This window comes from Lonchura striata, chromosome 5 (genome assembly GCF_046129695.1).
Source record: "Lonchura striata isolate bLonStr1 chromosome 5, bLonStr1.mat, whole genome shotgun sequence".
Lineage (NCBI taxonomy): Eukaryota > Metazoa > Chordata > Aves > Passeriformes > Estrildidae > Lonchura > Lonchura striata.
The window spans coordinates 21,319,495-21,337,492 of NC_134607.1; the positions used below are offsets into that span (position 1 = coordinate 21,319,495).

At 44.1% G+C, this 17,998-nt stretch overlaps 1 protein-coding gene across 1 annotated transcript; it reads right to left on the reverse strand.

Moving 5' to 3' along the window:
- Nucleotides 1-9,001: 9,001 nt before the first annotated feature.
- On the reverse strand, nucleotides 9,002-17,976 carry RTCB (RNA 2',3'-cyclic phosphate and 5'-OH ligase). Its single transcript, XM_021554001.2, has 12 exons — nucleotides 17,855-17,976; nucleotides 17,689-17,767; nucleotides 17,169-17,236; nucleotides 15,937-16,036; nucleotides 14,700-14,856; nucleotides 13,930-14,086; nucleotides 12,841-13,000; nucleotides 12,346-12,521; nucleotides 11,691-11,879; nucleotides 11,119-11,229; nucleotides 10,317-10,436; nucleotides 9,002-9,289 (listed from the first exon to the last, which is right to left on the reverse strand). Exons 1-12 carry the CDS (start codon nucleotides 17,945-17,947, stop codon nucleotides 9,182-9,184), a joined length of 1,518 nt encoding a protein of 505 aa, XP_021409676.1. The 5' UTR covers nucleotides 17,948-17,976; the 3' UTR covers nucleotides 9,002-9,181.
- Nucleotides 17,977-17,998: the final 22 nt, after the last annotated feature.

Below are 17,998 nucleotides of genomic sequence, written 5' to 3' on the forward strand. Positions count from 1 at the left end.
GCCCCTGTAATGCTTTACCAGGAGCTGGTTTCATGGGTTTCTTGTTCTCTGAGTGGAAGCACCCAGGGCCCCTGTGCTTGTAGATGAACCTGCCCTTGCAAGTTACCCAGCTCTGGTATTGCAGAGCTGGCAGCTGCAGCTATTCTATTCTATTCTATTCTATTCTATTCTATTCTATTCTATTCTATTCTATTCTATTCTATTCTATTCCATTCCATTCCATTCCATTCCATTCCATTCCATTCCATTCCATTCCATTCCATTCCATTCCATTCCATTCCATTCCATTCCATTCCATTTCCATTCCCAGTGAGGGTGGGGGGGACAAATACATCTCTCTACCAGTCTGTCATCTCAATGATGCCACTGGCATCCTCCTTGCTACGAGCTGACTAATGCAGACCACTCTGAAGCACTGTGGCAAAAAGCCATGAAAAGCCCTGCCCTGTTCCACTGTTGCCTCCCTCAGCACCCCCCCCCCACCCCCAACCCCAGCAGTTTGTCCCCAACACACCTGGGAGGTGCTGCAGCCCTGGTTCACAGGGGCAATGCCCCATTGCAAGCAGTGGTGCAGATCCCAAGGGCCCTGTTAGGACAGAGCAAAGCTGTCAGCATGACAAGCAGTACAAATGAAAGGAATATGCCTCTGTTTATGTGCAGTGTGCTCCATAGCTTTGTATTTTGCAGCACCATGAAAGCTTTAAAATTTCCATTTACATTAACAAGCCCATAAAGCATAAGGTTATTAAGTGGTGTTTATATTATCCTGTCTGAGAAGGTCATTCAGTTACCAGCTGGTTCAATTTTTACTAAAAGCAAGTTTCATGAGGGTGCTGAGTTGGAGCTGCATGTGTTGGGGGAGCTTTCTTTGAAAAGACAGAACAGCAGCAATGCCAGCACCATGAAACAGCTGAATTGCTCTGTAGTACGAGTGGTCAGTGCCTTCAGAGGTGAATGAAATTACCTGGCTCTGTGATTGCAAAGTATGTTGCATTTAAACATTTTTAAATTTACTTTTGACAAAATTCTTTGAGCATTGGATAATTTCTGCAAACTTTACTGGAATTTCACTGAGGTCACTGTCTTAAGGAGCCCATTTACAGTCTCAGGATTATTTTTTTCCCAAGAACAAAATCTAGTGGGGTCTCTGGTCAGACTTTCAAAGGCTGAAGCAGGGGGTAAGAAGAACACCCCTGAGAAAGCCACTGATGAGTTTCCCACATGGTTCTTTGCTGCAAGAGGTAAAGAGTGTAGCAATGAATCCTAGCAGATGTAGGCACAGATGTGTGTGGGGCAAAGACCACAGGGCACCTACAAGAGCAGGCACCAGGGTCTGGAGCATGGGCTGGTGTCATCTGGTACAACCTGTGTGCCAGGTGTGACAATGGCAGCAGCAACCCCTGTCCAGGAATCATCAGGATGGTGTGTTTTATTTTATACCTGAAGTTTTACAGATAAGAAAAATTTCATTCTATCTGTAATTGAGGCCGTTTTCAGTTTGGAAGAATATAATTGGAAATAATGTAAAAAATACATTTGTACTGAGCCATGCCCACAAAAGAGAGGCAGTTTTGGGTTTATTTTTGTTTTCTGCAAGCATTCTCTTTTTTCAGCTAGCCCTAACTTTTAATACTGATAACAAAGTTCACAAGTATATGCTCAAATATTGACTTCACTGCAACAATTAGGAAAGTGACTTGGCAGATATGAAGGCTTAAGGCTTCCACACCATGAAATGTGTGAATGGAAATTCATTAGACTTTCTTAAAATTTACTTGGAGAGGTTTAAGAAAAGGCAATTTGTAGGGCAGAGTAAAAAAAAGTTCAAAAGGTTTGAAAATTTGAGATTTCTGGAAGATCACATGCTAATTTTTTAATGAGACTCATTGGGATGAGCTCTTTGGAGAATAGGTTTTATAATGAAATTTCCATTGCCTCTTCATTTCAGCCAGGTTTTAGAGAAAAATATTATAACACAAATGCTCCAAAGGAAAAGGGTGTGCAAACCAGGCTACCAAATAAAACTAGCAGTATATTCCACCTGGTACATTATGGATGTAAGACAACACTTATATGGTTAAATGATATCCCTCTTTCCTGATTTTTTTTAATCCTAGATTCAGTGGGACAAACTCACCTCCTCATGAACGATCTGGCAGCTCCCTCGGTGTCCTGAACCCTTTCCAACTGATAATTAGACTTGTTTGAAATTGGGGAGCTGAGAAGTCGCCTCCAGCCACTCAACAAAGGCTCCTCCAGTGCTCTGAGGAGGCAGCATCGACGCTTCCCTTCTCCTTGTCTGCCTCCTGCTGAAACACATTTGCAGAGTCTCCTGAAGCCTCTGAGGCTTTTCCAGAGATCTGGTGGAACCAGACCTGGTATCTCATGGAGTATCATCACATGCAAAGACAAAGAAACACCCCCACAGGCATAGTTAATGCAGACAAAACTTAAAGGCTTTTCCTCCCCCATCCCCCTCCAGTTGCAAATGTATAATTCATCTCAGTTCAAATTTACATGTTTGATCTATTTCCTTTAGGCTTCAAATATCTTTGAAGAAAAGGGAAGACCCTGTGGTTTGATCTGAGGTTCCTGGGATAAGGCTCAGTGTTTACATGGACAGACCCCCATGTCCAGAGCTGGTCAGGCATGGAGAGCTCCCAGCTTGTAGCCCTGGGGCAAGAGGGCAGTGGCTGAGATGCTTCCCAAGCTGGGCTGCAGGAGCCCTTTCACCCCAAAAAACCATTTCCCCAAGGCTGTCATGAGCGGTGAGGACACCCACAGCCAGGAGATAGGAACCTCCTGCAGACAAGAGCCAGAGGAGGAGCCACCCCTCTGGTGAACAGGCTCTCTGAGCCCTTGCCCCCACAGTGCAGCAGAAATGAAAGGTGTAGGGATGAAGGACACATCCACTTCAAACAGGGAAACTTCCATTTGAAGTGCTGTCTTGAATCAAATCCTCCCCAGCAGCACTTTGTTCCCCTCACTTGTGTGTATCAATTTCTTCTAACAACAGTTTCATGACTTCAGGATAAAAAAGCCCAACTCCATTGGAATTATATTTTAAAACAACAGACAGACCACGGAGATTAAAATTCTTTGGCTGAGTCACCAAAGATGGGGGGTGGGGTGGGGGGTGGGGGGGAGATGAGTCCACCAGGCACTGTGAAAGGTGGGTTGAACACAAACCAAAGTGAATCCAGCCTTTTGTCCCTGGTGGTGCCACGGAGGCTGGAGAGGATGATGGATGCAGATGGCAGAGCTGAGGGGACACTGTCATGAGGGGCCCTGTGTGCTGGGGAAATGGACTCTGGCACTGACTCAGGGCTCTTCACTTCTTATGGCACAACACTAAGGGCTGGTTCCCATGGCAAACATGGGTAGCTGAAGAACAGAATAGTTTCTGGTTGATCCATAAGGGCTTTGTTTGAAACCAAAGCCCTCTCTTAAATGTTTTCTTCCCTGATGTGCAGCATTTTAATTTGATCTTTAGATTTTTGAGGTTCTTTAGGTAGGACTATGAAGTATAAAGGCAAATGAAATTCCACATGCTGACATCTATGAATGTTTCCTGGCTGAAAGCATCCGTCTAACACCATCCCTTTCCTTGGTCTACCCTGAGAGAGCAACCTGATGCTCTCAACTTCTGTCCCTTAGCACACAAAGATGGCAAAAGCAAAGCGGCACATTCAGCATTTCACATAAGCAGAGGAATTTAGGCACTCACTAACACTGAACTCAAGATGAGGGTCTGGCTCAGTGGCTCTGTGTTCTAGCCAGAAGAGTATGAAAAAGTTACTCCAAGTTCTGCTGTGACTACTTGAAACAGAACAGCTTACACTCTCTCCTGCTTGCAGTTTAGATTGTGACAGGAATGAACCCATCCCTCCAGCAGCACTGAAGCCTCAAGAGAAGACAGGACACACTGAGCATGGGACAGCCAAGGCCATGCTTCACAGATAAGTGCCACTGCGATCAGCAGCACTCACAGGTGCAGAAGGATCTGGTCCCTGAATCACAGATTCGTATTTAAATAGGAAAGACCAATAAAAAGTGACATTAAAGGAAGTGATTTTTATTCCCATTTGCAAATAGAGCACCAAGACATAGGAAGATGGAGTGACTTGGTACAGGCTGGAAAAGTCCATGATGGACTTGAAAGTCTGAGCCTTAAGCTGAACTTTTCTTTCCAGGATCAGTCTGTGATGGAGGATTCACTTTCTGCCAGAGAAGCAGGGGGAAAGGAGACAGCAATGGTGGTGCTCTTGGCTGCTATTGATAATCATCAAATTGATGGAATTTCTGCCTGAGAGACAAGGAAAGGAATATTGGCACGAGCAGGGCTTTGTGTTTCTCTATCAAGATAAAACTTCTGCCTCATCCACTGACCATTAATGGAAGACTCGTGGGGCCTGGCAGAAGAGAAGCCAGCAGCCTGCACATCTCCTGAACTTCCCCACGGGACTTGTGAAGGCCAGGTCACCCCACAGCGCTGGGACTGAGGTGGGGGGCAGGAGCAGTGCTTAGCTCCTGGTACACAATGCCTGCAAATGGGGTTGTCCCTCCCTGCTCACCCCTCTGAGGGATGACAGCTGCTCTATGGGCACTGCAATCCCCCTGGGATCCCTTTTCTGGCGAGGGATTTTGTGCCATGGAGGTGCCCACTGTGGCTGCTGGGGTAGGAGAGCACCCAGCACTGCCTGCACCCATGGGCACCCTCCTGCCAGCACAGCCCCACGTCTTGGGCTGGACAAAGAGGGCTCCCTGGAGGGAGAGTTTACTCCTCCTCTGCAGGGCTCAGTTCTTCCACCATGAAGGGGCTCCAGCCCTGCAGACATGCACAGCTTGTGTCAGAAGATGGACAAAGTCCTTTCTGGGCTAGATTCAAAATACACAGATACTCAAAACACTCAAAATGGAGGAGAAAGTAATGGCCCTTTGTGTGACAAAAAGCACTCCTATGAAAGGTGGAGAAAATCCTTTAGCAACAGCTGCAGTATAAACACCTTCGAGGGAAAGAATAATTTACAGCGATGCCTTTTCAGTCCTCATCCAAGAAGTGGTTAAAAATTTGGCAGGGAAACAGTGGAGGAACTCATCAGCTTACCTGATGGTTTTAAAAGTTGATAACTCATCTGTGAATGACACAAATTTAAAGCACCACAATAACAAGCATTAGTCAAAAATAAAACCACCAGGTTTTTTGTTTGTTTTTAAGATTAAAAGCACAAACAGGTTACAATTCTTAAGAGCTGAATAGCCAGGTGGTTTCTTGGAACAGGCTCCAATACAAGGCTGACTCAAACACCTCAGCATGCGAGGGCAGCCCAGCCCCTGCGTGTCTTTTGCTAAGCTAGTAAATGTTAAATTAAGTGCTGGCAGATGGTTCAATTTCCCTTTCCTGGCCATAATCTCTGCAATTAAGACTAGTGATTATTTTGGTTTCCGAATTTATATATACAACATGACTCAAAGCAGTCTCCTGGGGTTTGGGAACAAGGGCGCACCAAGATAAGGATGTGCTGAGCACTATGAAACCCAGCAGCAGCAGCTCAGGCAGGGGATGGTCGGTTGCCTGAGGAGACCAAGCTGCACATCTGCCATGGGAGACCAGATCTGCTCTCCCACCTCACATCGCTCAGCGTGATCCCCACCCTCCTGCTACATATTGCAAACAAAAACCCCACCAGAAACCACATAATTATTGGTGTTTGTGAGTGCCAGGAAGTTATCCTGTTCTTCCTCCCATGGTGCAGAGGACAAAGCACCTGTTCCCAGTATCTCCCTGGCTGGGGACTGCAGAGCTCCTGCTTTTCCACAGTACACCTCCCACTGCCACCCTTCCAGACAGAAAACCAGAAGCACTGGTGATCACAGCCATTTGGGCTAGGACAGGGCTCAAGAGAGCAAAGGAAATGTCAGGTACAGGCAGGGCCTGCTGCTTCACTGAAGCTTTCCTGCAAGCAGGGAACGTGCTGGCACACGCTGCAGGAGGGATCTTGCTCTGTCTGATTGCTTTGAAGACTGGGGTGGTGGAGGGAGAAGAGGCCAGTTAAATGTGTTTATGTTAGAGAAGAACAAAGGAGAGCGGAGGAGAGTGGGGGTGCTTGTGCCAGAGATGTGTCAGAGATCACTTGTTCCTCCTAGGCCAGAACACCAGCCTGGGACCACCAGCGTAGGAGGAAATGGCCTGTGCAGAGCTGCAATTTAAAGCAGGGAGAGGAAAGTCAGAGCAGAGGGAAGAGAAATCCCAGGAATATTAGGATAGAGACAGATGTGACACCAGGTGATAAATATCAGATACCAGGCTCCCAACCTGTGAGGTGTGCAGTATGGTGCAAATACACAGCAGCTTACCTGGCTGAGGTCTGGTTCCCCTTGGAAGATGCTGAATTAGGGAAGTTAGGCACCTGGGGAACACAAAGTGTGACCAAGTCAAGGGATGCCATCAGCTGCACCCCAGCTTTGTCATCTGTTGTGAGAAATGAAATGCTGCTGGGAGGAACTACCTTCCTGGGGGTCTCACACAGCCCAGGGCTGAGTGCTGTCCCTTCCACCTGGCACTGCACCCCACAAACAGCACCCATGGCTTGGGCTGTAATCTGAGGGCTGAGAGTAGCCCAAAGGCAACCAAACCCTCAAGTGCAGACACCCTGTGCAAGCCAACAAACCTTCTGCTGCAGACCACAGATGGGTGAATTGGCTGAACTCAGGAAGGGAACAGCTGGGCGCCTGTGGTTGGACAGAAGTGTGCAGCAGTTCCAAGGGTAGATGTAGACCAGATCTCCTAACTGTGGTATCCCAAGGGAAAAAGGCCCTAACACTCATTCACTAAGGCTTTTTCAGTCTTTTGGGGAGGAAAGTGCATCATCAACAGGTATTTCAGAGTTCTCAGTAATCTTCCATGGAAGAAGACATGGCTCAATAATCACACTGGTTCTTTGGCATTGCCAAAATGCTCCTGCAGATCCACCTGTATTTAATACTGCATGCCTTCTCTACCTAACACTTCTTATAACTCATTTTTCAAAATGCAGAATAAAAAAAAGTTGGTGGACAACACTATTTGCAGAAAAAAAAGATAGATTTGAACTGGAAAAAAGAGTCCTGGTTCAAAGAAAGAACTGGGAAACATTTTATATTTTTCCTTTCTTTTTCAGGTGGTTAGGAAACTAGCATTTGACTTCATATAGCACAACATATAACAAAAAATAATATCAGCTTTGTAATAGGAAACCAAAATTGACAGCTCTTCTTGAATGCTAATGCATAAACACTGATGATCAGAGAACTTAAGGCATATATCCCATCCATATGACAGCACCTCTACGGTACTCATGATTTCTCCTTGTGAAAAAATAAATTTGTCCCTTAATGGTAAGGGTAAGTAGAAGTTGAAAGGAAAATTATGTTTGTGAAATGCTTATTTTTAAATGTGATTTTTTTAAAAGTTCCCTTACATTCCACATCAAAAAAACCAGAAGTATTTATAGACAGAAACTTCTGAAGGGAACATAGACTTCTGCAGAAGATTTGAGACCAATTTTTCTTTCAGTCACTGGCGGCTAATTCACATTTCTCCATGAAATGATTTTTGTTTTAAATTCAGCAAGTGTGTCTCAGACCTCTGAAATGGCAATCTGGAGCTCTTCCATTGACAAAAGGAGGGGAAAACAAAAAGCTGTAAGTTCAGACCCACAAGAACTCACAGCAGTGCCTGTAAGTACAGGTGCTGCTTCTGAACCTGCACAAACACAGTATTTGAACCTAAAAAACCCCTTAAGAACAAAGCGATTACAACAGTGAAATACCATTATGCCTTCTAAGATCCTGCACTTAAGGGGATGTTTCATCAAAGGCACTGCAGCCCATCAATCACTATCTGCTCCCCTACACGAGTCCTTGGCAGGGCTCCACTCTTGCTCTGGGGCGCTGTTCCCTGCAGCTGCCCTCCTGTGCCGGCATCCCGCCTTGCAGGCAGGCGCCATCCCCTGTCCAGCGAAGCCAGGGTCGGCACGGCCGGCAAGGACAGGTCACAGCCATCACACTCCTGTCAAAACCGAGCTGGGGAAACAGCACTGCACTGCCCTCCTTGTGTCCTGCAAGATTTCTGCCATCTGCGCATTCTTTGCAAGATCCAAGTCACAAAACGCAACGTGTTTCAAGCCCGTGTACGGATGAAATGTCTGTTGTCTGCTTTCAAGTGCACGGAATAAACATGACACAGATACACTGCCACGTTCATCTTCCCATTTTATTGTAATTCCCCAAAATGATCCAGTGGGGTGGTCAGCTTTCCCTCCAGCCTTGGTTAATGAATGTAAAAGAAACATACTAAGTCCCATCACATTGAGCCTGACCCTGAAATTGGGCTCCCTAAAATCAGAGCCGTGGGGCACAGTGAACAGCATTACCCAACCCAACTTTCACATGCTTAGAATTTTTTAAAATGTTGGATTAGGACATCCCTAAGTTACAGCTTTTACTAGGCAAACAAAACCTCTCAAGGCAACATACTCAAGTTTGCTCAGCTTTTCCAGAAGACTGTGGAATGCCTACTTGTCCTGAGCCAAGTTCACCAGGTGCTGTGTTAAATGGGAGAGGCTGGGGTAAGACTCTCTCTCAAACTAGCTAGCTCCTCTCAACCTGAGCAGACTATTCGCAACTCCAGATTTCCTACCCAATTACCACAAAACATGTCACAGTACAGACTGTGCATAAAGGCACCTGCAGGACAGTCTCTCCCTGCCCACAAGTGCATTACCCTGTCTATCAGAGTACTTCCACATGCAGAAAGAGCTCCAGGCACTCAGGTGTGGTGACAGCAGCTCTGGTCCATACACCACCTTCACTGATGGAGGTGGTCTTGCAGCACAGCACTTAGTGACTACTCAGGTAGGTCTGAAGTCTTGCCTGAGAAGGGAAATGGAAGAAGGACTGCATATAAAAACCAAGACTTACTTATTTCTTTGCCCCGTCCTCACAAGAAAAGAACACCATGTAACAAGGAGGGGCATTCATTATGGCTAGGAGTGGTTAAAAATAGGTGTATCCTCAGCTGTTGTGTTTCCAGAACAGGAATGTGATATTTGAGCATCCTACAGCGTCCAAGAGGTGTGGGAAGATGATAATTCTAGTCAGTTTTGTGTAAGGCCTGGAGACATGGGTGCCTTGTCGGCTCCTAGCCTTTTATAACAGCAATAGGTCTCAGTTTAATGGCTTTCTTGCTGATGCCAGCTTCATGGCAGGTGTTAACCACATCAGTCACATTCTTGTAAGACTCTGGTGCCTGGAGGGGGGGAAAAAAGAAAAAAACTATAAACAACTAATAGTCACAGGAAGTGAGGTGTACGCTTTTGAAATCCACTCTTCACAAAAATAACCATATAAATGGAGGGTGTAGAAGTAGGTGAACATTTTGAGAATCTGTCCACCTTATGTATCTAAAAAATCTGTAAGACACTTAGCTTTCTAAATAACCTCTCATCATATTTCAAATAAAATATTAATTATTTTAATCCAGTTTTTCAGATAATGAGTGCCCTAGCATGTTAGAATGGCAAGCCTCATTATCTAGTAGGAAGTGACTCCAACTTCTTCTTTACAGGTAGCCTTTAAATTTTATCTTCACAGCTCCTTAGTGACAGCAGTCAAGGTTTAACTCTAGAGTTTCCACCTCTGGCCCCTGTTCTGATGAGGAAGCTGCTCTTATAATACAGACTTTAATGTGATCAACATATTCATATAACACCAGCACCCAAAAAAGCATGGTGCCAAATGAGTAATACTTTTATGAGTGAGGTTCTGAACAGAAAAGGCATGCTCAGTGTTAATGCAGAGGAACTGGAAGTCATAATATTCAAAGTTCTCTGACCATTCAGTTCTCTTCTTGAGCAAATACAGGAGCTCGTCTTAAAGGATGATCTTTCAAGATGCTTCTAATCTACATAAAAGCTGCAGTGTAAGGTAAATTTAAAGCAGGGAGAACATAATTCAAGAAGAAAATCCATAAAACATAGCTACTTTTGTAGATGCTCACATAAAGATAACAATTATCCGTATCACCAGGCAGAAGAAAAAACATACCACCCCAAATCCTGTCAATCAGGCATCTTCCCTTTCAGCATGCTTTTAGGATAGAGAACGCTTCATATAATTTTCCAAAAAATTTGACAGCTCTATCAGAAATCACACAAGCTGCATATTTAGAGTACTGGCAATTGCTAAGCACTGCAAAAAAATCAGGTCAGGGAGGGTCATTCAGCCAAGGAGCAAGACCCCCTTTTTCTTCTACAATAATGAAGTACTAAACTCACTTCTTCCATGACCAGTTTGGGAGAAGCAACACGGATGGCAATGCCCATGTCAGCCAGTTTGTCCAGTACGTCCTGGAAGTCCAAGTTACGCCGAGATTTGGCTCGAGACAGTGCACGACCCTAGGCCAACAGTTTTGTTAGTTCTGTTTTTTGTAGCAGTTTGGAAAAACAAAACTCTTTCGTATCAAAAAACCCATTACTGCATTATAAGCAAACACAGAGTGACTGAGAGCACAGACTACAGTAAACCCCAACACAGGAAATTAATTTGGCCTTCAGATCACAGGCTCCTACAAATCACACCTCTGGTATGATGGCTAGGAAAGTTACATTTGTGTAATACACTCGTCTGCAAATGTCTTTTTACCCAAACCAAACAGTATTCAGGACTTGGAATTTACTGGAAGATGCTTCCCTTCCTCAATCATTGTCTCACACTATGAATAACAAAGGAGGAAATACCCTCTAAATACTAAGAAGTTTTATATATAGGCAGCCTCAGCCCAGTTAACCACCCTCGTTAGTTCAGAGGTACCAAATTTTGTAAAAGAAGCTTATTCTCCACATCTTCATCCTAACATCCGACTTATAAAAAGCAGTATCCCCTAGATTTTCTGCAGAAGTAATCTCAGCTACTCAGTAAGAGACAAACACTTCTACCTTGCGGTTCTCCTGGACAGGGACTACTGGCAAGGCTACTCTCTGCTTTTATGACCAACAGAGGAATCACACATTGGATGACCCTTCAACAACTTTGTTCTCTGCGTTACAGTCTCATCCCTGAAATAACTTCTGGACTTACAGCTCCATGGCAAGTAGTTCCAAAGGTCTCAGTCATGCCTTGCTCTGTGCCAGTGAGGACATAGCTACAGGTGCCCATTGTGCCACCAATCAATACGGGCTGTCCAGTCAGCTGTGGATGCAAAGAATTCATTCATAAGAAAAAGCTGAAAAATCTTATCCTTAATAAAAGTCTGAGAGGAACTGTGTCTCCAGAAAAGGAAGTCAGATTAGCATTCCTTGAGAGCATCCCTAGCTGTCTCAGGTGCCAAGGATTCTAGAAAACTAAATGCACTGAAAGATGCAGACCAGTAGATCAAAAGCCTAGTGTCCAGCAGACAGACAAGGCAAACCACTGAATCCTAAAGTCCATAAAGGACTTCTTCCCTTTCATGTTCTTCCAACCATTTTGGGTGTGGAGCTCAGTGTCTCAAAGATCTAACACACACACAAGCTGAATACTGCAATCCCACCAGGGTTTCAGTGCTGCTACCTTAAAAAATTAACTCACAGCATTTAGGTATCTGTTAGGGACCCTAAAATTGTCTGATTAATCCAGAATTCTCTATTTCCTTCTCCCAAAGCTAAACTTACTTGATAATCAACAGCAATAAGAGGATGGTGAGGAGGGAAGGCCCTGGTTGATCCCTTTCTGTGCACCAGCAGAGTCCTCTCCTTTCCATCCACGACATGCTGCTCCACTTTGGCAATGTTGTGAGACACGTCATAGATAACGTGCATGTCAAGGTCATCTGGCGTTGTGTTGAAGACTTTGGCGAAGGCCTAAAAAGACAGCAAATCAGGATGTGAGATACAAGATCATCACAATTCAGCCACAGGGGAACAGAATACAACAGTGTTGAGAATGACAGAATTGGACTGCACAGATTGTTTCTCTGCCCACTGGCAGCTTCCTGTTGTAATTCAGTCAGATATCAATTAAGCAAATTTGTGCAACTCTGAAAAGCTGGCTTTAGCAACAAAACCCCCAGTTTTCTTGCATCTTCTTTTTCCAGCTCAAGGCATTTTCAAAAATACTGCTCAAGCAGCTTCTGCCAAATACAATCCAGTGATGTTGAGAGGCTTTGGATAGATTGGCAAGACTGCAGCTTTGTGCAACTCTCCCCAGGAAAAAAAAAAATAAGAAACATAAAAATGAAATTAAGTTAAATAGCGCAACTACTCTTTGTTCTCTATGTCTGAGATGAAGCAGGAAAAATACCTGCATCACAGACAACTCTGCTCCTACCTGTCGTGTTAGGAAAGTCATGGAAGAGCGGTTAACCCAGGCATAGTTGCCAGCAGCTGCCATTCCCTTCAGGTAATCCTGTCCCTCTGCAGAGGCAATCCTGGCACATGCCAGCTGGCGATCATTCACTATGATTTTGTCCCTTTTCATAGCTTTCTCCATAGCCACCAGTGCATCTGGGAAATAAACACAGTAAGTCTAAGTGACTTCTTAATTTTGCTGTAGTCTTTGAGATTAACAGGGGTATCTGTAATTTATATCCTAAAACTGAACTCATCTGTCCAATGGTCAAGCTCAAGGCTATTTCTCAAATGCAAAAGCAAATCTGTGGCAGAACATTATCAACTGTTTGCAAACAGATTACACCTGACCAAGCAATTCAGGATGCTCTCAGCAATTCACTGTAAAAAATGCTCTTTGGTGTTGGAGTTTGCTGTCAGTGACAAGACCATGCTGAGCAGTTTGCCCCAGGTAGCTACACCAGTCAGATCATACCTGTGGCAACCTGGTGGCCCAGGCCTCTGCTTCCACTGTGGATCATCACGCACACCTGCCCTTTGTGGTCAATGCCCATTTTCTTGGCAGCATATTCGTTGTAAATCTCATCCACCACCTGAATCTCGGCGTAATGATTTCCAGCTCCCAGGGTCCCCAGCTGCCAATCACAACACACTGATCAGACAGGACCAGGAAAGCAGCCTTTGGGAGCACAGGGGAGAGCTACGGCAACAGGACACATTGCTACAGCAAGGTTTTGGGTTTAGAAAAGGTTTTTTTTTGGGAAAAAATATTCCCATGTAAACTGCAAGGAAGCAGAACACACTTTCCTTTTTGTTCAAATTTGTAACTCACTATGCTGTTGGTACAAGACTGTGATTAAACAAGAGGATCTATATACAGACTATGCTGCCACTTCATAAAGTTACAACATCTTGTTAAGTAGATGTTCAGTAGATTAAAACAAGATATTTAATTTCAAAGCCAATTTTTTTTCAATTCTGTAACAGATGACTGCTATTTTGGGGTTAAAATGCTCTAATTTTGCACTACCTCAATTAATGAAGAATAATATCAATTACTACCAAGATACAAGAAAGCTTTACAAATGTGCCATTAGTATAGCCATCTCAAATTGTTCCACACAGCAGTGAGACACCGTACATAGAAATGAAATTCAACTCTTAAGTTGTGATTCAGTTATGAGCTACTTCCATTTATTATTTTATCTTTTCTTGCCCTGCTATTAACTTGCTAAGCAAATACAGATGAAAGTTGAACACTAACTTGCCTATCTCTTCAAAACAAAATACATCTGGATGTGGAAATGCCACCCAATGTAACTTCCAGTACCAGATGTTAACAGATGAAAACCTGATGGCACCAGGGACCTTGGGTAAACCCAGTATTATTCTCCTCTGTTGCAGCTCTGTTGAGAATTATTCAGAACTGACCTCACCATCTCACCTTTCCCCCTGCCCAGAAATGTTAGAGTTTCAAGAAAAGACACAGAATTAGAGAACAACTCTCTAACATTTATATTTGAACCCTGTGAGCCGGCACAGCCTCCCTGAAACATAACATTACCTGAGGCAGGCCCCTTTTCTTTGCCCTTGAAGAGACTTTGTTGGGGTCAGCCTGTAGCATTCTTCCATATTCCTCACAGTGCTCCTTGTCCTCTGCCCAGGCATAGCCCTCTCGGAGAGACCAGTCCACACCCATCTCCAGTGCCTCTTCCAAATCCCTGCAATCATCAACACATAAGATGATTATCCTTGGATATACTCAAAACTCCACTGGATATGGCCTTAAGCAACTTGATGCCTTTTTTTGTTAGCCCTACCTTTACAATTAGATCCTTCCCATAAGGAGTTGGATAAGATGTCCTCAAAAGATCCCATCCAACCTATATTATTCTATTATGCTATAGTCAGCCCCCAGCTCTCCTAACAAGTCCAGCTTCTTAATACCTCATGAAAATCAAGTTCTACAAATATATTAACTTTTGGTACATCATCATTTTTTCCTCTTTGCTGGTTGAAAAACATCCTATTTTCTATCTATAATCCTATTTCTCATCTGTTTTAAAAAAGACCTTTTTGTTCATAGAAATTTTCAGAAGAAATGAGAACCCAGCAAGAACCTTTAAGGGGTTTAAATGGGGGAAGAAAGAGCTGATTGTGCTTTGATGATTATGTCAGTCCAGGTAAGGCACATATGCAGAAAGAACAGAAAGCATTTTAGAATTACTTTTCCTTTCTTAAGTCTCCCACTGACAAATCTTGCATCAAAAAAAAAAACAAAACAACAACAGAGATGTCCTCTCTAGTGATGTGTGCACAAAGTCATTCTCTTACTTGGCATTCATGGGGATGACACCTTTGGAGCCGACACCAACAGGAATATGGTCAAACATAGCCTGGGCGAGCTGCTCTTTCACAGGCTGCACATCACTTTCATCCAAATTTGTCCGCAGCAAGCGGACACCACAGTTGATGTCAAAGCCAACACCACCTACAAGTGGAGAAAAAGCCATGTCAGGGAACATGTACTCAAGACTGTAATCTCACTCCTTTTCCTGTGACAATAGTGGGGAAGAAAAAGTAGAACTGCATTAAGCTTCATTTTAACAGACCTACATGAAGCCTCAGACTTCAAGACACAGCTGTACGATTGCCTACAGAGCTCTCCATTTACAAAGTAACTCCAGCAAGTTGACAAAGAGAAATGGACACAGTTATAAAACACACTGCCCATAGAAAGGAGAGAGAATGTTCCTGTTCTGCTGCCTAAGGTCAGAAGAAAAGTGACAGATCTGAGAATTGGCTCCCTGACGTAAAATGTTCTTGAAAGCAACTGCCAAAAGTAAATTTTTTTTTTGAATCTCACTAGAATAAATAATAAATAGTTGTAAAAAGTAATAAATACTTACAAGGAATACTAAACTTCAGTTATTGGTGTTTTGCTTAACCCTTACAATTTATAATAATAAATTCTTTAAGACAACGCCAAATGTAAAAGATAACCACACCACCTTTAGTATGAAGGTTCTGGTATTACTAATGTTAGAGCAGAGATACCAAACTAAGAGACCTTGGGTCTGAGTCAATCAGGAACACCTGACCTGATCAAAGCAAAACTGAAACATAGGTATTATCATTCATGACAACCACACAAGCTTCAGACTGTCAGTAACCAAAGATCTAAGTGTTTACTAAAAAGACAGACAAACTGTTGGTCATGTTTTAAGCGCAGAAATATCCTCAAAAGATGTTTTCAAACTACTCAAAGGAACCAGTCAGTTCTTTATCAATCTGATGAAACTCCAAGGTCAAAGACTTCAAAACTAAGGGACATCACAAGCTAAGCTCCAAACAAGGACAATTCTTCCTGTACTGTTTAGCTGTTCTCAGTGTAACTACCTGCTTCATAAAGAATAAAGATTCTAAGTGCAAGAATTAAGCACCTCTTAACTCCCTATAATTATAATATTTTTTGCTTTTTTTCTGAATGCAAAGTACTGTAAAGTCCCGTCATTTTGAAAAGTATTTCTCAAAGGTATTTCTCAAAGCAGGTTGAGTCAGTCATCCTTACCTGGTGAAACCACTGCCTCAGGATCACTCATATCAAAGGCAGCCATGTTGCCAATAGCAAATCCATAGCCAGAATGGACATCTGGAAGGCCTATTGATCTCTGAAAGGCAATTTTAAAGCTTTATGAAACTCGATGCTGCAGAGTCGCCTTGGTTATACTTTGCCTTGTGGTAGTGGTAGTCACATTTGTGAACAAATCTACCAAAAAGGGAATGGATGTTCAGATATAGGTGAACACATTAACTCAGGTGAGGATCTAATCTCCTGCACTTACAGGACTGTCAAAAAAACCAGAGCAGATCTCTGAAACAAACACCCTGTGACACCCAGAAACTAGAACTTTTCAGTATCTATTAAAATGCTACCACACACTGAAGTGAACAGTACTTTTGAATGGGATCTTTGCTTCTTCTGCCTCTCCTTACCATCACCAAGAAATCCTTCTTCGTCTGGAGTTAAAAAGTTAAGATCTGAATATGTAGATGATTGTAACATCTCTTCTACAAACTACCAGCCAAAATTCCCATTTTAGAAGGTTGTTACTATTCTACCTTACTCCATTTTGGCCTGACCCCTAAGTCATTTAACAGCATTATGGTCTGCCTTTTCCTGCATCCATAAATTCAAAACTTCTGCCAAAAGAGACAAGTAAAAAAATTCTGTTATTTGTTACTTATTACTATATGCAATATTGAATGTGAAAATGAATATTTCCACATTGTACTTCGCACTTCTTGAAAAGAGTCACAGGTAAGCATTTTCCTCCTGCATCATTGTATCTGATGCTTTGCTTCCAAAAAGGCACAGGATGAGGGAAGGCAGTGTTGAATGCATATGAAGTCTCACTATTCACATGAGGCCCGTAACAATAGTACAGACAACAGTACCACCTCCTGCTCTCTCCACACTTGTCCATGTAATCCAGAGCAAAGGCAATTCAAAACCAACAAGCAGTTTGTGTGAACAGTGGAGAAAGGTGGCTCAAGAAGGTAGTTAAAACAGCATGAAAAGCTCCGTGTCAAAAGACAAGCAATGAAATAAGTGGCTACCTCCCTCTCTGACAACTTTGTTTTTCAGCCTGCCATTGAAAGCACTCCTTACTGAGGCACACACACTGCCTTGAGAAGAACTTTGGTCCATGCCACTTCTCATGAGAAAGTTTCCATTTTGAATGCAATAATCTCGGGCAATTTGGAACAGAAAAAGATCAGATTTTCAAGGCACACACTCACGTGAACAATGCCAGGCAATGCAGCCACATTCCCAATCTGTTTCATAGCAGGCAAGAAGCCACCCGCACCTGAAAAAGATTTTTTAAAAAAAGTAATCTGATAATTTACCATAATAATCACAATGAAACACTTTCTAAAGAGGCTGTTTAAAACACTGGCAAAAAAGAAGCTGGCCACCAACAAGACTTCTAGTCGGGTACAAAGAGCACGGCGCAATGTCCCGCTGCCCACCCGCTGCCTGCTGCGCCCTGGGCAGACGTGCGGGCCGACAGGACAGCTTGAAGTTGTGCCAAGAGAGGTTTAGGCTGGATATTAGGAGGAATTTCTTCGCGAAAAGGGTGATTACACATTGGAACGAGCTGCCTAGGGAGGTAGCGGAGTCAGCGTCCCTGGAAGCGTTCAGGGAAAGGATGGACGGAGCACGAAGTGCCACGGCGGTGGAGCCGATGATCGCAGGGATCTTTCCCAACCCGCCTGGTTCTGTGTCACCCCCGGGGTGTCCGCTCCCCGCCGGACCCACCTCCGCCGCGGCAGGCGTTGCGCAGCTCCTCGAACATCAGCTTCTCCAGCGGGTCGTTCACGTAGAAAACGCCCTCCACCTGCGGGGACAGCAGTCAGCCGCCCGGCTCCGCTCGGACCCCGCGCCCCTTACCCCGACCCGGGCACCCCGGCCCCCTCCCACGCACACGCATGTTCGGCACGAAGCCCTTCTTGATCCGCCAGCAGTTCTTGTCGATCTTGTCCAGGTACTGCAGCTCATCGTTGTAGCTGCGGCTCATGGCGGCGGCGCTCCGGCTCGGCGGATCCCGGCGGCAGGAACTGACGCGGCC